Source organism: Hippopotamus amphibius, chromosome 10 (genome assembly GCF_030028045.1).
Source record: "Hippopotamus amphibius kiboko isolate mHipAmp2 chromosome 10, mHipAmp2.hap2, whole genome shotgun sequence".
NCBI lineage: Eukaryota > Metazoa > Chordata > Mammalia > Artiodactyla > Hippopotamidae > Hippopotamus > Hippopotamus amphibius.
The window spans coordinates 23,561,253-23,586,240 of record NC_080195.1 but is presented as its reverse complement, the minus strand read 5'-3'; the positions used below and the strand labels follow the sequence as shown (position 1 = coordinate 23,586,240).

The window sequence follows — 24,988 nt, the reverse complement described above, 5'->3', positions numbered from 1 at the left end:
GTTTATTAAAATGTAGCCTGAATTGTATGTATTAAGTGTATCCAAACTGCTTTTGTGACCTAACATTTGGAATTTCTGCATTTAAAAAAATCAACCAGTTGTTTTTTGATATCTTATTATGAAAATTTTCAGACAAAAAAGTTGAAAAAAATTTACGACTAGCCATACACCCACCACATTTTATTGTATGTATTATCACATATCTATCAATCTATCCACTCATCAATCTGTCTTATTTTGATGCATTTCATAGTTGGAGACTTTTGTACACGTCCCCCCAAATATCAATACTTCAGTGTGCATAAAATATAGCATATGTGTATGCATATTTAACATGATACAGATAGTTCAGCATGCATGTCATTAACTACAATGACATGCACACATCTTAACCCTACCATTCCTTGAGTTCCAATATAAGCATTGTTAAAAGATAAACTGAAACATGTTAAAAATTTTAGGAGTTTGAGCAAAAATTGATTTGAATTAGGCAGCATCCAATATTGCAGCTAGAAAGGAGCTCTGAGGAGCTGTACATAATGACTTTTCTAGCCAGAAGGGAGAGGAAACAAGGAAGTCATTCTAGGCAAAAAAGTGGGTTGTCCAGAGGTAAACCCAAGCACATATGGACACCTTATCTTTGACAAAGGAGGCAAGAATATACAATGGAAAAAAGACAGCCTCTTCAATACGTGGTGCTGGGAAAATTGGACAGCTACATGTAAAAGAATGAAATTAGAACACTTCCTAACACCATACACAAAAATAAACTCCAAATGGGTTAAAGACCTAAATGTAAGGCCAGACACTATAAAACTCCCAGAGGAAAATATAGGCAGAACACTCTATGACATCCATCAAAGCAAGATCCTTTTTGACCCACCTCCTAGAATCATGGAAATCAAATCAAGAATAAACAAATGGGACCTCATGAAACTTAAAAGCTTTTGCACAGCGAAAGAAACCATAAACAAGACAAAAAGACAACCCTCAGAATGGGAGAAAATACTTGCCAACAAAGCAACAGACAAAGGATTAATCTCCAAAATACACAAGCAGCTCATGCAGCTTAATACCAAAAAAGCAAATAACCCAATCCACAAATGGGCAGAAGCCCTAAATAGACATTTCTCCAAAGAAGACATACAGATGGCCAACAAACACATGAAAAGATGCTCAACATCACTGATCATCAGAGAAATGCAAGTCAAAGCCACCATGAGGTATCACCTCACACTGGTCAGAATGGCCATCATCAAAAAATCTAGAAACAATAAATGTTGGAGAGGGTGTGGAGAAAGGGGAACTCTCCTGCACTGTTGGTGGGAATGTAAGTTGGTACAGCCACTAAGGAAAACAGTTTGGAGGGTCCTTAAAAAAACTAAAAATAGAACTACCATATGATCCAAAAATCCCACTACTGGGCATATACCCAGAGAAAACCATAATCCAAAAAGAAACATGTACCATAATGTTCACTGCAGCACTATTTACAATAGCCAGGACATGGAAGCAACCTACATGTCCATCAACAGATGAATGGATAAAGGAGATGTGGCACATATATACGATGGAATATTACTCAGCCATAAAAAGGAATGAAGTGGAGCTATACGTAATGAGGTGGATAGACCTAGAGTCTGTCATACAGAGTGCAGTAAGCCAGAAAGAGAAAAACAAATATTGTATGCTAACTCATATATACGGAATCTAAAAAAAAATGGTATTGATGCCCCCAGTGACAGGGCAAGAATAAGGATGCAGATGCAGAAAATGGATTGGAGGACACGGGATTGGGGAGGTGGGGGGCAAAGGGGAAGCTGGGACGAAGTGAGAGAGTAGCATAGACATATACACACTACCAACTGTAAAACAGCTAGTGGGAAGTTGCTGTATACAAAGGGAGATCAACTTGATGATGGATGATGTCTTAGAGGGTCAGGATAGGGAGGGTGGGAGGGAGCCTTGGGAGGGAGGAGATATGGGGATATATGTATAAATACAGCTGATTCACTTTGGTGTACCTCAAAAGCTGGTACAAGAGTGTAAAGCAATTATATTCCAACAAAGAGCTTAAAAAAAATGTTGGTAGTTATTAGACCAATCACTTAATCTTGGTATTTAATATATTAGTAAAGAATCATATATACTACTATAAAAAAACTAAAGACAGTGGGTTCTCTGTGAAAGGAGGGAGGAAAATGGGATGGAAAAGTATTCAATCATATCTGCAATGTTTTATTTCTCTAAGAAAAAATTAAATGTGTCAAATCTGGGCAGTGTTTATGGATGTCCCTATTATTCCATGTATTTCTTCTGTACACTTGAAATGTTTGTGACACTTTAAAAAATAGGAAAAAAAAAAGTGGGTTGGTTATTGCAAGGTTACTTTCCTTTAGGGGGTGGCAGGGGTCCAACGAGCAGATTACCTAACTAGTGCTGATCAGGTGATTCCATTTCTGGGAGAGCTGAAACTGTTATTAAGTTAATTCTGTTTGGTGTGAGGTTTTCCATAAGCAACTCCATTTTAGGCCTCTTGTCTTGTTCCTTAACAGCATACTCTAGTGCAAGATACAAGCTTTCCCCCAAAAAGTAACCATTGTTTTGATTTTTTTTTTTCCACCATAGATAGCTTTGCCTCTTCTAGGACTTCTATAAATGGAATTATACAAAAATGTGCTGTTTGGATTAGGCTTTGTATACACCATAATTTTTTAAAACTTTTTATTTTGAGATAATTATAGGTTCACATAGAGTTATAAGAAATAATACAGAGAGATCACATGTATTCTTTACGCAGTTTCCCCCACTGGCAAATTCATGCATAACTATAGTACAATATATACAGGAAATTTATATTGACACAATCTACCAACCTTATTCAGGTTTTACCAGTTTTACATACACTCATTTATGGGTGTGTATTTAGTTGTATGCAATATTATCACCTGTGTTGATTCAAATGACCACCACCAGTCAAGATACAAAACAGTTCCATCACAAGAATCTCTTGCACTACGCTTTTATAGCCACAGTCGCTTTATTTTCTTTCACCACTACCAAACCCAAGACAAACACTAATCTGTTCTCCATCTCTGTTTGTCATCTCAAGAATATTATGTAAGTGGAATCATACAGCATTCATTAACTACAATGATATGCACATATTTAACTGTACCATTCCTTGAGTTCCAATATAAGCATTGTTAAAAAACAAACTGAGGCATATTAAAATTTTTAATATTGGCCTTTGAGATAGGTTGTTTTTTGTTTTTTTGATCCACACCACATGGCGTGTGGGATCTTAGTTCCCCCACCAAGGATTGAACCCAGACCCTGGCAGTGAAAGTGCCAAGTCCTAACCACTGGACCACTAGGAAAGTCCCAAGATAGGCTTTTTTTTACTCAGTATAATCCCCTTGAGATCTATACAAGTTGTTGTGTGTATTGCTATTTATCCGCTTGTATCACTTGGGTATTCCTTTACATGAATGTACCATAGTTTGACTAACCACTCACCTTTGAAGCACATCTTGATTGTTTCCAGGTTTGGCTATTATGAACAAAGCTGTTATAACCATTTGTTTACATGTTCTTATATGAAGTTAAGTTTTCATTTCTCTGGGATAAATGCCCCAGAGTGCAATTGCTTGGTCGTGTGGTAAACACACGTTTAGTTTTGTACGAAAATGCCATATTTGTTTTTCAGAGTGGCTCCAGAAATATGCTTGGGGTCCTAAGCTGCACATGTGAAGGGAGAAACTCTGTAAGGCCAGACAAAGACAGGTCAGGGAGCTGTAAGGTGATTGAATCATACAGCTCACATAGGTAAGAAGATATTCATACTCCAACCAACTGGAGTGGAAATTCTTTGTTGATCATGTAGGGGAGGAATCAACAGACATTTTCTGTAAATAATCAGATAGTGAATTTTTGGGGCTTTGCAGGTCATTCAGTCTCTGTCTCAACTATTCAACTCTACTGTTGTGGCATGAAGGCAGCCATACACAATAAATAAACAAATGATTATGGCTGTTTCCAATAAAACTTTATTAACAAAAACAGTCCATGGGCTGGATTTGGCCTACAGACCATAGTTTTCTGACCATTGATGTTAAGTATTTAAGAGACCACAAAAAAAAGTTTTACTTTAGTAGTGGTGCTAAACTATCCCTAGAGTAAAGGCTTTTTTAGACCTGCTCTAACAAAACTTTAGAAAACAGGTCACAAAAGGATCAGATTGATCCATAAGTAACAGCTTCCTGCAAAAACAAAGATCAACACTTTTTAAAGAAAAAGAACAAAATTTAGATATTCAATATCACAATGTCAACCATTAAATTACTAGGCATGACAAGAAGCAGGAAGTGACACATAAGCAGAAGAAAATCAATGGAAACAGACTCAGAAATGACAATAGGTGATTGAATTAGCAGACATGACTTTAATATAAGCCAACAAGGAAAAATGTTACATCAGAGTGGTGAAATTATGTATGATTTTAGAAATTTTTCTAAATATATATATATATATATAAAGTTTTAAATGTTAGCATATTATGTAACTGTAAGTAATAGGATATTGTTTAGCATATTTTAAAATTATTCTTTTCTCATTTAATGTTATGTTAGATTGTTCCCAGTTAATTTGTGCAGCCCTAGTGTTTTTTCATTTATGCATAATATTCTAATATAAAAGCATTAATATATACTTTTCTGATGATGGACATTTATTTCCAAGAAAAATGAAGTGACAAAAACCAAATTTAGTTCCTTTCTCTCTCTCTTTTTTTTTTTTCCTTGATGAGTCTGGGTAAAAGTTTATCAATTTTTTTTTTTAATCTTTTCAAAGAAACAGCTCTTAGTTTCACTGATCTTTTCTAATGTTTTTAGGTCTCTAATTTATTTCTGCTCTGATCTTTATTATTTCTTTCCTTCTACTAACTTTGGGTTTTGTTTGTTCTTATTTTTCTATTTACTTTAGGTATAAGGTAGGTTATTTATATATTTATTTATTATTAGGTTATTTATTTGAGATTTTTCTTGTTTCATGATGTAGGCTTGTATTGCTATAAAATTCCCTCTTAGAGCTGATTTTGCTGCACCCCATAGATTTTGAATTGCTGTGTTTCTGTTTTCACTTGTCTCTAGGTATTTATTTAACTTCCTCCTTGATTTCTTCAGTGACCCATTGGTTGTTTACTAGCATATAGTTTATCCTCCATGTATTTATGCTTTTTTGCAGGGTTTTTTTCCTTATAGTTGATTTCTAGTCTCATAGTGTTGTGGTAGGAGATGCTTGATATGATTTCTTCTTAAATTTATTGAGACTTGTTTAATGTGTTGCTTAAGGCCAGTGTTTCCCTATTGATTTTCTGTCTGGATGATCTGTCCAGATATATCTGATAAGGATTAATATCCAAATTATACAAAGATCTCCAACAATTTGACATTAAAAAAGTAACCTGATTTGAAAATAGGCAGAGGATCTGAATATTCTCCAAAGAACAGACAGAAATGGCCAACAGACACATGAAAAGATGCTCTGCATCACTAATCATCAGGGTGATGTAAATCAAAACCACAATGAAATATCACCTCACACTTGTCAGAATGGCTATTATCAAATAGACCACAAATAACAAGTGTTGGCAAGGATGTGGAGAAAAGGGAACTCTTGTGCACTGTTGATGAAAATGTAAATTGGTACAGCCACTATGGAAAACAGTGTGGAGTTTCCTCAAAAAATTAAAAATAGGATGACCATATGATCAAGCAATTCAACTTCTGGGTATTTTTCCAAAGAAAACAAAAACAGTAATTTGAAAAGATAAATGCATCCCTAAGTTCACTGCAGCCTTATTCAGAATAACCAAGATAAGGAAGCAACCTAAGTGCCCGTGAATAGATGAATGGATAAAGAAGATATATATAATGGAATATTACCCAGCCATAAAAAGAATGAAATCTTGCCATCTGCGACAACATGGATGGACCTGGAAAGTACTATGCTATGTGAAATAAGTCAGACAAAGACAAATACTGTATGATTTCACTTATATGTAGAATCTAAAAAATAAAACAAATGAACAAACACAACAAAACAGAAACAGTCATACACAGAGAAGAAGCAGGTGGCTGCTGGAGTGGGAGGCTCTGCTGTTCCTCACCAATTATGCCAGTTTATAATGATGTCATAAGACTGCCACACTTGAATGTTAACTTAGTTGATTTTCATTCTCAGCATTTAATATCATCTTGAAACTACCTCTTATTAACTACACTGACTAAATTTTTACTTTAGCTGACATTTCTTTGCTTGAAGAAGAGAAAGTTTAGATACAGTGTGAAGTCTTCAAGTGCTAGGGATGTGGCTACTCGTTCCCCTTCCCACCTAAGTCAGAAGTTCAACAAGGAAAAACATTTCCATGAATGTAAAATATTATAGCCCCAAATAATACCTTATGAATGTTTGGTTTCAACATATTGCATGGGATTATGTACTTAGGTGATAAGTTCTTTCCTCCATTAAAACTAGCAGAGACATAGACCCTTACCTCCTTTATGTCTGCTTTATGGCCTCATAGCCCTCCCATATTTCCTGGTTGAAGATTTGTCATGTTTGACTCATGTACCCTCCCTCCAATCTGTCAATTTCACTTCCTTCCGTCTGTCCAATCTGTTTCTTCCTGTCTGTTCTCAGTACTGCCACCTATTACCTTTGCCTCCTACACTGCCGGCGTCACCATTTCTGATCCATTTCAGATATTTCTAGGGAAAGACACCTCTGAGAAATCTCCAGAGACTCCTTACTGCCTGTGGAGTAATGTGTAAACACCTTAGCCTGGCTACTAGCAAGGCTTTCCAGGACTCCACCCATTTCCCATTACACCCTTTAAGCTGCCTACAATTCAGCCAGTTGGTAGTGCTCTGCTTACTACTTCCAGTATTGCTAGCTCATTTCCTCCACTCTAAGTTATTCTCTTTGTTTGACAGGCCTGTCTCGAAACCGACTCTCAGAGGGATTAAGTGACTATGACAGCGCCTGTGGGGGGATATGAAACCAAGTTTCTCTAACTCAGACTCTTTACTCCTAAATACTTGTGCATGTTTCTTAAGAATAAGAATATTCTCTTACTTAGCCACAGTATAATTCTCAAACTCAGGAAACTTACATCGATGTAGTATTGTTACATATTATACAGGCCATACTCAAATTTCACCAATTATCTTTTATAGGAAAATTCCCCATCCAGAATCCCATCCAGGATCAAACCTTGTCCTTCATTCTCATAATTGTTCAATCTTCTTTAACCTGGAATAGTTCCTTACCATTGCTTTGTTTTCAAGGCATTGACAGCTTTTAAAGAATACAAGCTAGTTATCTGTAAAATCTCCCTCAATGTGGCTTTTTCTGAGTGTTACCTCATGAACAGATTCAGATTATGGATTTTTAGCAGCAATATTACATAAGTGAAATTGTATGCTTCTTACTGCATCACCTCACCAGGCACACGATGACAGCTGTCTCATCACTGGCCTTTGACCACTTGGATAAGGTGGTGTGTGGCCCACTGTAAAGCCACCACTTTCCCCTTCATGCTCAATAAGCAATCTGTGGGGACATATTCTGACTGTGTAAATAATCTTTTCCTCATCAAACTTTCACCCAGTGGTTTTAACACTCACTGATGTTTAATGACACAGTGATCACTATGAGAGTTATAAAATGTTGACTTTTCTAACTCTGTCGTTTCGTCTACATTTATTACACGGCAGCCTAGTGGCAGGAGGATATTTCCCTTCTTTCCCTCTATTACTTTTTAACCAGGAAAGCAAAACAAACAAAAACACTTAAAAAGAACTGGATACCATTCTAACCGGTGTGTGGTTGGTTCGCCTTCCCCTTCAGCGTGCTGGACCTAGCTTCTGGGACCTGGTCCCTCACTCCTCTGCCCACAATGCTCTCAGCCTTGTGGGTGGTGGGCGCCGGCCACACAAAATGACTTACTACTTTGTTGCGCAGTTGGTAGCTCCAGATCTCTACAGCTTGGGAGGAAAATGCTTTTGTGTCCCCATCTCTAAGCTAATTTTATGCTTCACCTGTGGAACACAAAAACATTTGTTTTAAAGCCTCCCAAACTAAATGTGCTTAGGTATCACCTGAAAGCTGGAGGGGGAGAGGTTAAAATGTAGGTTGCTGGGGCCCTGCCCCAGAGGTTCCGATTTAGTCGATCTGGGTTAGGGTCCAGCGGGGATCAGGTGGTCTGCGGAAGAAACCTGAGAAACATCACCCTCAAAATGAAGGTGGGTAAGTCCCCCCTCCTGGAGAAGTCGGCGCCACCGGCAACTCCCAAGGGGCCCGCGCAGGAAGGGCCGGGGTAACGAAAAAGGGCGTTCATCCTTCTCGCCCCATCAGCCTTCAGAAACCTACATTCGGCTGATGCCGCTGGGATGCGGGGACCCAGGTGCTGGAGCGAAGACGGAGGCAGAGAGATTCCGGAAAAGAGATCCGCCTTCGGAGCAGGGCAGGCTGGCTCGCGCGCTGCGGGAAGGAGCGCAGCGACCCCCCGCTCCTGGGCGCCCTCGGGCCCGGGTCCAGCAGCGCGGCGGAGCCCCGCCTCCGCTCCCCGCTCCCCGCCCCCCGCCGCGCGCGGGCGGAGTGCTTAGTCACCGTGAGGCTGCGCCGGCCTGGGGCCGCCGCGCCCCCGTCCTCCCCCGGGCCCGCCCCCAGCCCGCGGCGCGCACTTCCGCGTGCATGGCCCTGCTGGCCCGGACTCCGAGCGCGAGCGCAGGGCTCGGCTGGTGGCGGGTGGCGCGCGCCCTTCCCCGCTGCACGCCGCCTCGGGCCCGGCCCGCCCGCGCGCTCTCCCGCGCCATGGCGTGCCGGCAGGAGCTGCAGCCTTCGTGCCCGCCGCCCGCCACCGGCGGCGTGGCCCGCTACGACTACCTGGTGATCGGGGGCGGCTCGGGCGGGCTGGCCAGCGCGCGCCGGGCGGCAGAGCTGGGCGCCCGCGCCGCCGTGGTGGAGCGCCACAAGCTGGGCGGCACCTGCGTGAGTACCGCGTCCCGCAGCCCCGCTTCTTCCCCGCCTCTCTCCGCAGGGACAGCCTGTGCTCTTGCCTAGTGCGACCCCCCCACCCCACCCGAAGGATGGGCTCCCACGCTGCGCCGTCCGCTTTCCCACGCGGGTCGGAGTCAGGATCGCGGCGGGTTTAGATGAGAGAAGTGTAGAGGGGCTTTTCCGCAGCCACGGGGCTAAGCCTGCGTCTGTATCAGCGCAGGTGTGATAATAACGCTGGCTGGAGGTGGCTAAATCTAACATAACTTTCCTGCATCCTCACGCCTCAGGGTGGAAGGGTATTGTACTCCATGCTCGATCTTATCACCAGGTCCATGAAACATAAAACTGCATCTGGAATACCTGCAGGTGGCCTGTGTCTCCGTGGGGAGGGCGGAAGGGAGGATGGAGCCCATGTCCTTGAATGAGGATCCCGGTCCTCTCCCTTCAGTTTCAAGGGCAGAATGACTTACAGCGGTGGTTCTCGCTCTTGGCTGCACATTCGAATCACCTGAGGAGTTGAAAAATTCTGCTGCTTGGGCGCAGCCTCGGCTTTGAGTGATTCTGAATTGCAGCCAAGGTTAGAATCACCAACTGCTGTTGACATTGATGTAGGATTTACTATTAAATGACTTTACAGACCTTTTGTTTTGGGGGGATTTAAAAACTACCTCCCCCCAAAAGAGGGTTGTAAATCCTCGATTGAGAAACTATTCATTTAAAAAAGTTTAGTTCCCAAGTTACTGGTGTGTGCTTTTCTGTCACAAGATTTGGGTGAAGTTCTTGCTGTTAGTATTAAAATGTTGTATCCAAGAGTAACCTGGACTTGGGGATGGCTTAAATTACACTACATTGGGAACTCCTTAAGGGCAGAAATGGGTTCATATGTTTGCAAGCTCTTATCACCTTAACAAAGACTTTGCTCAATAACCATATGTGAGGCTTCCCTGGTGGCACAGTGGTTAAGAATCTGCCTGCCAGTGCAGGGGACACAGGTTCGAGCCCTGGGCCGGGAAGATCCCACATGCTGCAGAGCAACTAAGCCCGTGCACCACAATTACTGAGCCTGCGCTCTAGAGCCTGCGAGCCGCAGCTACTGAAGCCCACGCGCCTAGAGCCTGTGCTCTGCAAGAAGAGAAGCCACCATAGTGAGAAGCCCAGGCACCGCATGGAAGAGTAGCCCCGGTCTTGGCAACTAGAGAAAGCCCACGTGCAGCAATGAAGATACAGCGCAGCCAATAAATAAATAAATAAATTTATATGTATAAAAAAATAACCATATGTGAATGAAACTCAAAATTAACATCTGTGAAAGGGCTGTCTCCAGTGTCCAGGGCTCATTTTTTAAGTTCAAAATGGAAGTGGGAATGAGGAAAGGAAAAATCCCTGTTAGTTACAAACTTGCACCTTGACACCTTAGTCCAGACAGACTCTTAGGAGAAGTCTGGCTCTGCAAAAAGCAGATGGAGGGGTGCCACTAAGAGGCTCCCCAGACAGCTGGTGACATCACTTGGTAACTGGTCATCTTTGTCCCTCTCTACTTTGCTGTTTTCCTCCTTCCCAGTGTGTGTCCTAATTAGCTTGTGACATCCTTCGGCATTGCCCGGTTCCACTGGTATTAAGAAGGGGCTGAGCCCATTTTTAGGTTCCTGTTAGAAATATGAATGTGTTAAGAGATCAGCTACTTCCAAGAGCAAGCAAAGGACAGCTTAAGAGTCAGCCATTCACTGCTTCCTTATCGAGTGCCTGGCCTTGCTTATCTCATTCTGCTGCAGCAACTTTTATTTTTTAGTAAGCATTGATCTCTTGGGGTAAATCCCCTATTTAATATTTTTATTACGTACCATTTGGGCTGTTCTCAAACTGGCTTTTGGTTTTGAAATACAAGGAAGGGTGTAGTACGCATTACCTATCAGAGAAGATGTAACCAATTGATAAGACATGCATTCAGACTTGTCTCAGGAGTCTAGTTATCTGGGTTAGCCACAGGTGCGATAATAAACTTCTTAAGTGCAGTGATTTTCAAACAGGTGTAGGGAAGGTTGAGGCATTCTGAAGCATATTTCATTTGTTCTCGTCCTCACTTCTCCTATTCTAAGTGCCAAGTATTTGAATTGGGGCTAGTTGAGAGAAAAGGGTAGATACCAACATTTGTAAGATAAAGGTCCCTTCCCTCAAGGAATTTACCATACGGTGGGAGAGCAAAATGTAGACTGTCAATCCCAGAGTGAGGGGGTCTGTATTAATTGCTGTTATGGTAGTTGAGAGAAGAGTTGTAATTACCACTTCTGCTTGGGCACAATGATAGTTTGGGGACAGAGAAGGGATGTTTGTGAAGTTGAACTGGGTGAATATCATTTTTTGACAGGGTAGGTCAGGGGCAGAAGCACAGAGGCAGGCTATGCTGTGTAATCAGATTGGACTGGAGCAGAAGGCATCTCCTGTGAAGCTGATGGGCAGGATGGTAGTAAAAATGTCGAGTTTCTGGAAGCTCAGTGAACTGTGGAAGGGTTCTGAGCAGGAGAGTGACACAGTAGAAGTGGCTTTGTACTCCACATACCATTGAGAGATGTCCCTTGGGAAAGTCAGATAGACGTTTCTTTACTATTGACTCGCCAACCACTTTTTTTTTTTTTTTTTACCCTAAATACAGTATGTTAATTCTAAAGCTTGGTAAAATTTTTAAGTTGCTGTGGATGAATTCCCACTGGAGTTTCACATTAGAGCCTCCTGATGGTGGTTATTTCCAGGGAACGGGATTATGTTTTGTTTTTGTTTCGTCATTAGCTCATTTATTAATATGCCGGGTATACAGTAACTTTTTTAGATGCCAGGGTCACAGCAACAAAGCTAAAAGATAAAAATCCCCACCCTCATGGAGCTTACATTGTAGTTGTCTGTAGTTTCTAAATTTTCCATGTGGTTTATTTATGTATTTACGTATTTATTTATGGCTGTATTGGGTCTTCGTTACTGCACTCTGGCTTTCTCTAGTGGCGAGCGGGGGCTACTCTTTGTTGCAGTGTGCAGGCTTCTCAGTGTGGTGGCTTCTCTTGTGGAGCATGGGCTCTAGGTGTGTGGGCTTCAGTAATTGCAGCAGGAAGCCTCAGTAGTTGTGGCTCTAGGGCTCTAGAGCACAGGCTCAGTAGTTGCGGTGCACAGGCTTAGTTGCTCTGCCTCATGTAGGATCTTCCTGGACCAGGGATCAAACCCGTGTCCCCTGCATTGTCAGGTGGATTCTTAACCAGTGCGCCACCAGGGAAGTCCCACCATGCAGTTTTTTTAACAAATAAAAAAATTCAAGTTTTTGTTTTTAGTTTTCCTCCATGAAAACTTAAGACTCATGGAGTGATGGAGTTGGAAGTGATTTTAGAGATCTACTAATCTAGTCTGACTGTAGTTGTATTTGTTTTTGTTTTTAATAGGAAGCACTAACATGAGTTTGCTGACTTAATTTTTTTAGAGTAATGACCATTAAAAAAATTCTATCACTGTCATTTTTATCGAGAACAATTTTTTGAATACAAGTAGGAGCTTATAATTTCAAATAAAGGACAGTCCTTTATTTAACTTTTTTGGGGGGCAGCCTGTGGGATCTTAGTTAATCCACTGTGTTCGAACCCCCACCTCCCGCAGTGGATGTGTGGAGTCCTAACCACTGGACTGCCAGGGATGTCCTGACTGTCCTTTAAATTGAATACTTTTAGCTTTATAAAAACAGAGCATGGGCCCCATTGCTTTCATTTCATTAAGGATCGGACTCACACAGATCCTTACAGGAATTTAGAAGCATTGTTCTAGCCCAGGACCCTCATTTTTACCAAGGAGCAAATTGAGTGTCAGCTAAAATGTGGTTGAAAGCAAACCAAGCTTAGACTAACCTGTGGAATTAGCAGCCCAGCTGTCAGAAACCATGGCTTCAGTGTAACTGTGTGGAGTAATTTATGACTTGATGAACATTTTTAAGCATTCTTCTCAGCTACAGCGGAGGATGCTTCTTCTGCCTCTTGGGAACCAGTCATCATTTACTTTAAAAACACCTGCTTTAGAATCTACCAGCTGGGTCTCCTCTTGAGAGCTCCTGATCTAGCAGGGCTGGAGTGAAGCCCCAGCAGGTGTATCTTTGCAGAGCCCCAGTCTGATTCTGATGTATCTGAGCCAGACTCAGGGTTGGGGGTTTCATGGGAAGCAGGAACTGTGCGAAGACTTTAACCCTGTGGAAGCATTAGAATGAATCTGGTGACCCCTGCACAGTTGTGGGGGTCAGATGGTAATGAGTTTGGTCCTAGAGTCAGTCGTCTCCTGGTTTCATAACTTCATGCCTTCCAAGGGTGTCTACATGGGGTGACTGCGTTGATTTTCTGACTCCTCCTCAGTTTTCCTTTTCCTGGACGCTTTTTTTGCCCCCCTTCTGTGATACAGTGGAGTAGCCCCCTGCAGAGGGGACAGGTATTTTCAAGATGCGTCACCTTTGTTGGCATACCTCAGAGTTCACTTTTTGATGGAATTTATCACTTTTAACTCTTAAGCTCAGGTATGAGATAACTTTGCCCTGTATTGTGTTCTGTCGGGGAGGAAAAACTTTTTCTTTACCCATTATGTTCAGTAGGTGGGGCCTAGGAATTAAACGGAAAATGGACAGATTATGGGAGAGAAGGTTTATTTCATGTGCACACATGAGTGTCCCAGAAAAGAAGTGGGGAGAAAAAGGAACTCTTACTCCTGGAAGCTTAATACCAACTTAACAAAGGGTGACGCATTGTGGAAATGTGATCAGACAAAGGAAAGGGGGTTTGGGCTTCTAGAGGTAGTAAATTGTGGGGAAGGTGCATACATGGGGGGAAACTAATGGAAGATCAGGGTTACTTTAATAAGGGTGTTTTGTGTGTGTGCAGATTCATCTCGGTGCTACCTTTCCATCTCCAGTGATAAGGGTTTTTCTCCTGCTGGTACAGGATGGGGTGGGAAACACCTTCATAAGGGGAAATTCGAGCCTTGCTTTTAGGCAGAAAGGGGGAGAGCAGAGTTCCTCCCGTGTCTGCTGTTTGTCTTTGCCTCAAAATAATTTTTATGCCAAAGGAGCATATTTTGGGGTGGCGTATTTTGATCCCCTCAAGTTCAAAGTGAAATAAGCAATGAGAGCCCGTACTGCTGCTAAACTTCTAGTGGATAAACTGGGTCAGGAGGCATAGGTAGCTCTAATAACATGATTCCACTCTTTTTTTATTTCTTTGGCTGCACTGAATGCGGCATGTGGGATCTTAGCTCTCCCCGACCAGGGATCAAACCCGCACACACCCCTTGCAGTGCAAAGCATGGAGTCTTAACCACTGGACTGCCAGGGAAGTCCCCAGCATGATTCCACTCTTAAATTAATCTTTTTTTCCTGGATCAGGCAAAAAACTACAATAGTAGTATTAGGTTAGGCATTAAAAAAGGGAAACTGAAAGAAGTCATCTGTGTTTCTAAGATTCAATGAAAAATAAGTGATCTTTTATTGCCTACTGCGATTAAGTCATTTCTGAGGGCAGAAAAATACATGAGATAATTTTCCAGTTCAGTTTTTGGGAGTCTCCAAAAAGGTAAATATAGGCATAACTCATTTTATAGCACTTTGCAGATTCTTCAGGGGTTTTTTTGTGGTTTTTGTGTGTGTGTTTTTGTTTGGTTTTTTTTTCAAACTGCAGATTTGTGGCAACCCTGCGATGACCACATCTGTTGGCACCATTTTTCCAACAGCACTTGCTCTTTCATGTTTCTTTGTTGAATTTTTGTAATTCTCTCAATATTTCAAGCTTTTTCTTCATTATTATATCTTATGGTGATCTGTGATCAGTGATCTCTGATGTTACTACTATGACTTGCTGAAGACTCAGATGATAGCATTTTTTAGCAATAATTTCATAGTTAAGTTACATGCTTTTTTTTTTTAGACAATGCTATTGCACTTAGACTACAGTGTAAACATAACTTTTATGTGCACTAGGAAACTAAAAATATTGTGTGACTCTGACTCTTGTGATATTCACTTTATTTCGGTGATCTGGAACTGAAGCCACAATATCTCCAAGGTCTGCCTGTATAATGCTTCTCATGATCAAGTGCAGATGAGGAGAAATGCACGGATTTCCCAAACCCAAGGTGAATTAGAGCCTTCTGGGAGCTTTGCCTCTGCGATTCAGGGCAGTTCAGTTCTCCGCCCACAGAAACATGGGAAGAGTCAGCTTGAGGAAAAAGTTCTTTCTAACTTAGTGTTCCCTTTGCTCCAGGGCCTATAAGAGCATGTGTTCCAGTGTTCTTGCTGAGTATACTGATTCTATTATAAAGACTAACTCTTGTGGTGTAGGTGTGTGGTTGTTACCAATGACAGGTAGTAAGGATTGATTACCAGACAAAACCCTTTTTTTTTTAATTGCAGTATAATCGACATATAATATTGTATTAGTTTGAGGTGTACAACATAATAATTTGATATTTGTGTATTTTGCGAAATGATCACCATAAATGTGTAGTTAACATCTGTTAACCATACATAGTTTTTCTTATGATGAGAACTTTTAAGATCTACCCTCTTAGCAGCTTTCAAATATGCAATAGAGTGTTATTAACAATAGTCACCGTGCTGTACGTTACATCCCCAGGACTTTTTTTTTTATAACTGAAGTTTGTACCTAGCAAAAGCCTTCTTGATCATTCAAGTCACTGTGAACTGTGCTGTACACACCAGTTGAAGAGGCCAGCAGGAGGAGTGGGGGATTTGAAAGAGGCCTGAGAAACAGGCCACTTGGTAGATTTTTTGTATTCATCTAGGCTGAAAACAATTACTCAGCAACATGTAAATCAGCAACCAACTTGGAGGTGATCACGTGTACTTGGATATTATAATGTCTATATCCCCAGCAGGCTGAACCTGCTTTTCTTTTTTATGGTAAGAATACTTAACACGAAATCTACCCTCTTAATGAATTTCTAAGTGTGCAGGACAGTCTTGTTGACTGTAGGTATAGCGTACTGCAGATCTCTAGAACTTATCCTGCTTGCCTGAGATTTTGGGCCCATTGATTAGTAAATCCCCATTGCACTCTCCTACCTGCCCTGTCCTTGGCAACCACTGTTCCACTGTTTGAATTCTATGAATTTGACTATTTTAGATACCTCATGGAAGTGGAATCATGCAGTGTCTTTCTGTGACTGGCTTATTTCACTTATTTTAGTATGATGTCCCAAGGTCGAACATGCATTTTATTTATTTATTTATTGGCTGCCTTGGGTCTTCATTGCTGCACACGGGCTTTCTGTAGTTGTGGCGAGCGGGGCTACTCTTCATTGTGGTGCACAGGCTCCTCATTGAGGTGGTTTCTCTTGTTGTGGAGCACAGGCTCTAGACACGTGGGCTTCAGTAGTTGTGGCACACAGCCTCAATAGTTGTGGCTCTTGGGCTCTAGAGCACAGGCTCAATAGTTGTGGCGCACGGGCTTAGTTGCTCTGCGGCATGTGGGGTCTTCCTGGGTCAGGGATCGAACCCGTGTCCCCTGCACTGGCAGGCGGATTCTTATCCACTGCGCCACCTAGGAAGTCCCAAACATGCATTTTTAAATGGACCTTTACTAAAAGCAGATCTCAGTTTAAGGAACCCTGCCATTCGTTCCTTCAGTATTGAGGAGGACCCCTCAAAACCAGAAAAGAATCCTCATTTGTTTCACGCTTTGAGAATTCATAAAATGCGGCACGCCTATGTTCGTTCGTAAGTGCCAAAGAAAGGAGTGATCAGAAAGGGTGGGGTTGGTTGAGATAGGCAGATCCTATTGTTGAAGTTGGTCATTTGACTTACCTTGTTGATTGCTTCATCTTTTGCATCAGTCTTAGTAGTATTGTTTTGCCCTCTGCCTCAGAAGCCACCACATCTGCAGGGCCAGAAAAAGAGAGGCCTCTTAATCCCTCAGAGTTCCTGTTTCTTTGTGAAAGGTAGCAACAGAGAATTTTTCTGGTAGAGTGGAATTAAAAGGATTTTATGGAAATATTAATGACCTTCCACATTTGTAAGTGGATTCCAAACAGTCATAATTAATAACTATTTATTCCCTGGGTGTTGCAACATGAGATATTAAATAGAATATGGGATCCCAGATCGTTTTTCTTTTGGGGGAGGAGCAAGAGATATGGGGCCAGATATCACTCAGTGGGTGTCAGGTGGTAGGAAAAACTAACACCCTGGAGGGGTTTGTCTCACGGTAGCTGTGTCTGGGTCCCCCGGATGGCCCCAGAGTAATGATTCATTTAAGTTTGACCCCTGGGACTGGGAGCTTTCACATTAAGGTGCTGCTGGAATAAGAATTGAACCAAAACAATTTTAGGTCTAACATTTGAATCCCTCTTTTATCTGTTCATTTTCTTACTTTAGATTCTGCCTTACATAGAATACTTTCTTCTTTCTTTCCATTTCTTTCTTTCTCTTTCTTTCTTTCTTTCTTTCTTTCTTTTTCTTTTTCCTTCCTTCCTCCCTTCTTTCTTTCTTTCTTTCTTTCTTTCTTTCTTTCTTTCTTTCTTTTTCTTTCTTTCTTTTTCTTTCTTTCTTTCTTTCTTTTCTCCCTTCCTCTCCCCTTGATTGTGTGCAGAAATAAAACACACATCAGAATTGGTGTCAGAATTGTGAAGGGGACAAGTGGTGTCCAGACAGCATCTTGCTTAATAACTGTTGGTGTAAAGCTGATAAAGACAGGAATTTTTATCTGTTCTGGTCAGTGATACCGAGCCCCTAGAACAGTGTCTTACACAATCTGTAGTTGCTGAAAGAATGAGTTGATGAACCGATAGTGTTTTGCTTACTGGATGGTGATTGGTCATTTTCTAAGGGCTCCTTCCTCATACTAGTCCTGAACTAGCTTTTAGGCTGTGAAGAAGGAAAACATATGGAGGAACCATTAGGCAACTCTGTGATGGAGAGCAGAAAGGAGGAAACCAGAGAAAGGAAGCTTACTATTACTTAAGCACAGGTGACATTACAGGTGAGGCTGGAAGTTAACCAAGTTCTTGTTTTACCACCGACAAGGGCAATGTGAAGTTTTTATTTGTCTGGGCAGAATTGAAGGTAACAGGGCCAGCCCTAAGTAAGTAGAGAAGCCCCTGAATTTTGCCACGGGTGTCATCAGACTCCTCACGTGTTCTGTCCCTGTTTGGAGAGGCCCCTGCCCTCACTGTGAGCCAGTGCTGGCAGGCCGATGGAACAAAAGGATCGTGAATACTAGATTGGAAGAGGGAGTTCTCAAGATGCAGGAATCTCAGTTTGCAGAGGGAGGCAACGCTGCAGGAATCTCTCTGGCATTGGGTGTCTCTGTTCCCACGGCTTGTTGTTGGTCAGTGCCCACGTGGAGAATGCGGGCCCGGCAAGGGAATGTGCCAGCTGGCAAGTGTGGTATGCTGCAGGGCTCATCAGCTGTGTGCAGCCCTGGGAGGTCAGAGCCCTGACAACCCATGACCCTGGTGCCCCAGTCTAGAAGGCAAGCTTTCTCTGCCATCTGTTGATCTGTTTCTGAAAGGCAGGGGGAGTTTACCTCCTCTCTTTGCCGAATGGCTTTTGTACACATGGGAAGCCAGCAGACAGCAGAAATAATTCAGGGGGGTCAGTGGCATCATCAGACCTATCATGAATTAGAAAAGAGGCGCTTTACGTGCCTTATCTCTGATCTTCTCAAAACATCTGGGATGTAAGTATTATCATTCCTGTTCTGTGGAATAGGAAACTGAGCTCAGAGGCGTTTACATACTTACCCACCAACTGCCAGGAAGTGGAGGGTTCAAACTCCTGTCTGACTGCGCCCATGCTCGCTCTCTTTCTCTCACAGCCTAATGTAACCTCAGCTGGAGAGCGAGAAGGAGGGTTGAGCAGGACTGCACAGAGCTCTGCACCCCGGCTTCCCCAGCTTTGTAGCTAACAACCTGTTCTTCCCTTCCAAGTCAGAGAGGCATCTGTTAATCAGTTCTGTTGCGCTGAAGTGTTCGAGGTCTCCGAAACCATAGGAAACCCTGGAGGCCTATCACTTGGAGCTGCTGAAATAGGAGGAGGAGTAGTTCAAGGTCATGGGCGTCCTTTCGGCCATAGTCCCCGGACCCAAAGTGTGCTGTGCTGGAATACAGATTCTCTGGCCCCCGAAGCTCACAGTTTTCTACCACCTTCTTCCTCTGATTTCTGGCCCAAGACTTGGCAATTTTAGGGAATGTGGGTAATTTCTGCTGCTGCCTCTTGAGTCAGCATCTCTCAGGTCAGGCCCATGGGCTCCATGAGAGCAGGGACCATATCCATTGAGAGCTCTGCTTTGCATAACACCTGGCAGCAGTGAGTGAGCGCTCCGTCAGTACTTCTGAATGAATGAATAGTTACAAGGTAGAAAGTTTCCACGCCCAGAAGGCAGAAACTGCTAAAAAATAAACTAACGTTAGTCATACACCAGACTTGTGTCGTTTGGACACCGAGAGAGCCTGCCTAGGTCCTTACTGGTCATGATCAGCAGAGCTTATAAGCACCTGATATAAGTTATGTCTAGAGGGCATTTGTTTCCATATAAAAGAAAAACAATTGTTTTATAGAAAATATTGAAAGTAGACAAGAGATCAAAGAATCACCCATCTAAATCCCACTGCCCAGATAAAATCATTTTGGTTTATTTCTTGGTCTAAGTGAATGATACAAGTAATGAATTACATTATAAAAACTATTTAGAGTAAAATATGAAAATGTTCTCCCTCCCCAGAGGTGACTACTGTTAATAGCATAGAATATTTACTCAAACTGTTTAAATGTGTGTGTACATTTACAAATATATATATATAAATGCAAATTGGAACATGCAGAGCGCTGCAGCTTTCTTTTTGTCACTTAATATTCTAAGAACCCCTTCTGTAACAGTAAATAGAAATCTTTGTCCTTTTAAACAGCTGCAGAGTATTCCATAGGCTCAATGTATAATAATTTCCCTGTAATAATACTTCCCTACTGGTGGTAGTTACCTTGTGTCCAGTTATTCACTGTGACAGTGCTACAGGAAACATCCTTATGTATGTATCTTTGGACGCTTGAACATAGCAAACTGACTATTTCTGTGTAATGCATTCCTACATTTAGAATTGCTAAGTTGTAATGGTGTGTGGCACATGGTACAGTTTTAATCAGTCTTACTCTTTAAAAAAATTTTTTTAATTGAATAAGTTTGACATGTGACATTGGTAGGTTTAAGGCATACAGCATGTTTTTGATACATTTATAGATTGTAATATGATCACCCATGTAGTGATATTTATCATATCACATACTTATAGTACAGTATCATTGTCTAAATTCTAATTAGTCTTACTCTTCAGCACAATTTTTTTAAAGTTATTTTAGGATGTGATCAAAAGGAAACAAACAGATGTACACAAAAATGTGTGTGTAAACATATGTATCACAGTTTATAGGGACTGTTGGGAGGAATTTCTTTCTAGTCTCAGGGGTACAAATAGTTATTTTCTTAAACAACTGGCTAGTTTTTACGTGAAACCTTAAAACTATTTGTGCTTTCCTTTGCGCGTAGGCTACTAGAAGGCTGAGTCAATTTTGTGGTCTGTCTCTAACAAGTATATGAGCATGGAGATAGCTAGGTAATGGCATGGCTGAACTTTACTGCTTGATACATCATCGTCCTTTGATCTTGAAAAATAATGTAGTTTTCCACTAGAGAGTTTCTCAAAGGGGGACATTCTGGGTGTTTTACCCAGCATATGCCTTGATCAGTTTCCCAGAAATCCTTTAGGACAGCTGCTCAGATGGTTCAGTTGCCTTTATTCAGCGGGTGGGTCCTCTCACCTCTGTGCTGCTGTTTCTCTTCTGCTTTGTCCCTGTGGGTTCTGTGCAAGCTCAGGCTTTGTCCACCTCCTGACCTATTAACATCCCTACAGTGCATGCTCCCCAGAAATGGAATTGTCCTCCCTCCCTCCCTCCTTCTTCTCTCTCAACTGCTTTGTTTTTGAGAAGGTGCTGATAAGTAAAATTCTCTGCCTCCTCACACAAGGAAAATAATGTTCCTATGTTTTCCAACTCTATAATAGAAAAAAGGAAGTAGCTGTGGAATGTGACTTAGAACTCAAGGAAGTCTCCTGGGTTGATGCTTGGGATTCATCTCTTGTGGGTTTGTTTGATGGTTTGAGTTTAATATTTTAAAATATGTCCTTTTTTTTTTCTAGGTGAATGTCGGATGTGTACCCAAAAAGGTAAAACTTTTATTTCTCTTTCCTTCCATACTCCTTTGACATATTTGGTACATCATGATCAAAATAAGGATGTTTTCAAATATACCAGTTAAAATTCTTGCTGCAAAAAATAACTGAGAAAGCTACTAAAAGTGGCTTAAACAATACGATAATTTTTATTTGTGTTTTTAAATATCATTTATTAAGAAGCCTGGAGGAGAAAAAAAGACACCTGGAGATAGGCACCTTCTGAGATTGGCTTAGCACGTAAGGCTATCGGAAAGAACCCTGGCTTCTCCCATTGTTCTGCTCCGGTATCCTAGGTGTGTGGTCAGCAGTAACCCCCACCCGCTCATGGCCACAGGATGGCTCGTGGAGCTCCAGGCAGGATATCCTCAGCCAGCACTGCCCCTGCAGGTTGCTTTAGATTCTTCTGGCCAGGATGGCTACCCCTGCAGGGGAGACTGGGCAAGTGAGTGGCATTTGCAGCCAGGAAGAAGGAGGGAGGGGCTGCTGGAGAGAGAACCACAGAAATATTAGCTCCTGGGTACTAACTGCATCACACATACACAGGAAATGCATCCAGGCCATTCGCCTTGTGGTTGAGTTCTCATAGTGACAAAGTTCCTGTGGGGACACAGTGTGAAAATAACCAGGAATGGAACACAGTGTCTGGTCTCAAACGTCTCATGGTCTAGAAGGAACAAAGACCAACACAATTTTTATAGTCATGGTGTAAAAGAAAAGCACTGTCGAGCTGCATAGAATAACTTTTTCTCAAGAGGGAGATCCAGCCAGGAAATAAAGAAGGTGATACCCAACTCTAAGCCCAAGTGCCAGTATGACCAAGACCAAGTAGATGGTGGTGGCAGATGGGTGGATGTTCCTCCCACACATGGCTCTGGTTAACTGCCTGGAACCCTGGGTGACTTTGCACAGCGTGGGGTGTTTGCCTCAAGCCACCTGGTCTTTCACCTGCTCCAGGGCATCTCTGAATCAGTTTTTCCCAGGGAGGCTAGAACAGTTTTTCTCCAGGAAAGATGTGTCAAGAGTGTCATGGGTTTTTTTGTTTTATTTTGATGTTGGTAGTTTTCAAACAGAAATCTATTTGCCTATAAATTATCCATGTTAAAATCATGTATCGTGTGACTTTGGGTATGTCCTGGTCACTCTAAAATTGAATTTCTCAAGTTGCTTGAATGTTTCTGAGGACAGTATTTGGATACCATTGTGGTAAGCAGTCTGTTGATAGAATTGCACCTCAATTGAAATACAAGTAGAAGAATCTAGCAGAGTCATCAATGTATTCTTCTTTAGGCATAAAGGGAGAAAGGTACAAAGAAGGGATCAAAGGCTTATCAAAAAGGGAGTCTTGGGCATGTCTGACAAAGAAAATGGTAGTTTGTCATCTAGAGTTCTGGATGCCAGTTTCAGTTCAGTTCTCATGGTGATTAGTTGCATAAAAAGGCCTTTACAGTTTATAGGCTGCGTTCCCCAAGAGATGCATCCCAACTTTGAGTTCCAGATGTCTGATTACATATATCCTTATAGGGACGTGTTTGTAGTTACTGAATGCATAATAGGAATTCATTTGCTTTAACTTACCAGTCCTCAATTTTACCTAATAGTTTCCTTCTAAATCACTTTAAAGTTACAGATGCAACTCCATTTCTTATATTGAGCACGAAAGACAAGGCTTAAAGAAATTTGAAACTTAAAATAAATGTAAGCAATAGTAAATTTTAATGGAAGAACTGTGAGACATATATTCTGCTTTTATAGAGTTTATAAACTAGGGAATTCAACAGTAGAAGTAATTCCCCCCAACATTTCACTATAAAATCTATGTGGTCATATTTCTGAACTTTCTATTTTAAAATGTTTAGTTTTGTTTGTAAGTTAAAGGTCAGTATCTTTACTACTATATGGTTACCTTTCTATAGAAAAAAATTTCTCTTTTCTCTCAGGACTCATGCACTACTGTTTTGGGTACCTTCTTTTGATAGGTAATGTGGAACACAGCTGTCCACTCGGAATTCATGCATGACCACGTTGATTATGGCTTTCAAAGTTGTGAGAGTAAATTCAATTGGCGGTAAGTGTAAATGCTGAAAAATATACATTTTTTCTTTCATAGTGAAGTAAGCCATAAGCTCTTCGAGGGTGTGTTATTGTGGTAAAACGTATGTAACAGGAACCTTGGGAGGTGATGGATCTGCTGATGGCATTGATTGCAGTGATGATTTCACAGGTGGACACTTATCTCTGAACCCATTAAGTTGATACATTAAACACGTACAGCTTTTCTGGACGTCAGTCATACCTCGATAAAGTGGTTTTAAAATACACACACAACACAGCATAAAAGTTGTTGATTCAGTGGCGTTAGATATATTCATAGTGTTGTGCAAACCATCACCAACATCCTTTTCCAGAACTTTTCACCAAACAGAAACAGTGTACCTGTTAACGATCCTCGCTTCCTCCAAACCTCTGGTATCTCTACTTCCTGTCTCTATGAATTTGCCTATTCTAGGCACCTTACACAGCATCTGTCCTTTTATGCCTGGCATGTTTCACTTAGCATAACGTTTTTAGAGTTCATCCATGCTGTGGCATGTGTCAGAATTTCTTTTTTTTAATTAATTAATTAATTTATTGGCTATGTTGGGTCATCATTGCTATGCATGGACTTTCTCTAGTTTCGCAGAGTGGTGGCTACTCTTCGTTGTGGTGTACAGGCTTCTCATTGTGGTGGCTTCTCTTGTTGCAGAGCATGGGCTCTCAGCACGTGAGCTTCAGTAGTTGTGGCTCGTGGGCTCTAGAGCTCAGCCTCAGTAGTTGTGGTGCACGGGCTTAATTGTTCCACGGCATGTGGGATCCTCCCGACCAGGGATTGAACCCGTGTCCCCTGCCTTGGCAGGCAGATTCTCAACCACTGTACCACCAAGAAAGTCCCAAAATTTCATTCCCTTTTAAGGCTGAATGATGTTCCCCAATATTTATATACCACATTTTGTTTCTTTACTTATCCTTCAATGGACTCCTAGGTTTTTTCCATCTTTTGTCTGTCGCAAATAATGATGCTGTGAACATTGGTCTGCAAGTCCCTGTTTTCAGTTCTTTTGGGACTATATCTAGAAGTGGAATTGCTGGGTCATGTGGCAATTTATATTTAACTTTTTTTTTAAAGCTTTTATTTATTTATTTTTTATCGAGGTATCGTTGATGTACAATATTATATGTTTCAGGTGTACAACATCATGGTTCACACGTTTTAAAGGTTATACTCCACTTAGAGTTATTGTAACACTGGCTGTGTCCCCTGTGCTGTGCAGTACAGCTTTGTAGCTTATTTATTTTATGCAAAATAGTTTGTACCTCTTAATCCCGTGTTTAACTTTTATTTTTTTGGGGGGGTACACCAAGTTCAATCATCTGTTTTTATACACATATCTCCATATTCCCTTCCTTCCTTGACGCCCCCCCCTCGAGTCCCCCCCACCCTCCCCGCCCCAGTCCTCTAAGGCATCTTCCATCCTCGAGTTGAACTCCCTTTGTTATACAACAACTTCCCACTGACTATCTATTTTACAGTTGGTAGTATATATATGTCTGTGCTACTCTCTCGCTTCGTCTCAGTTTCCCCTTCACCCCCCGCCCCCTCCCAAACCTCGAGTTCTCCAGTCCGTTCTCTGTATCTGCG

General features: G+C 41.7%; 1 protein-coding gene across 2 annotated transcripts in view; it reads left to right on the top strand.

Annotated features, from left to right (window-relative positions):
• The first annotated feature begins 8,285 nt into the window (after positions 1–8,285).
• Positions 8,286–24,988, top strand: part of GSR (glutathione-disulfide reductase) — a 44,484-nt gene continuing 27,781 nt past the window's right edge. For both annotated transcript variants that reach the window (XM_057696723.1, XM_057696722.1), the window contains exons 1-4: positions 8,286–8,306; positions 8,419–9,054; positions 21,277–21,303; positions 23,289–23,377. In XM_057696723.1, coding sequence (XP_057552706.1) covers positions 8,301–8,306; positions 8,419–9,054; positions 21,277–21,303; positions 23,289–23,377 — 758 coding nt within the window. In that variant the 5' untranslated portion in view covers positions 8,286–8,300. The remainder of the gene's footprint in view (positions 8,307–8,418; positions 9,055–21,276; positions 21,304–23,288; positions 23,378–24,988) is intronic.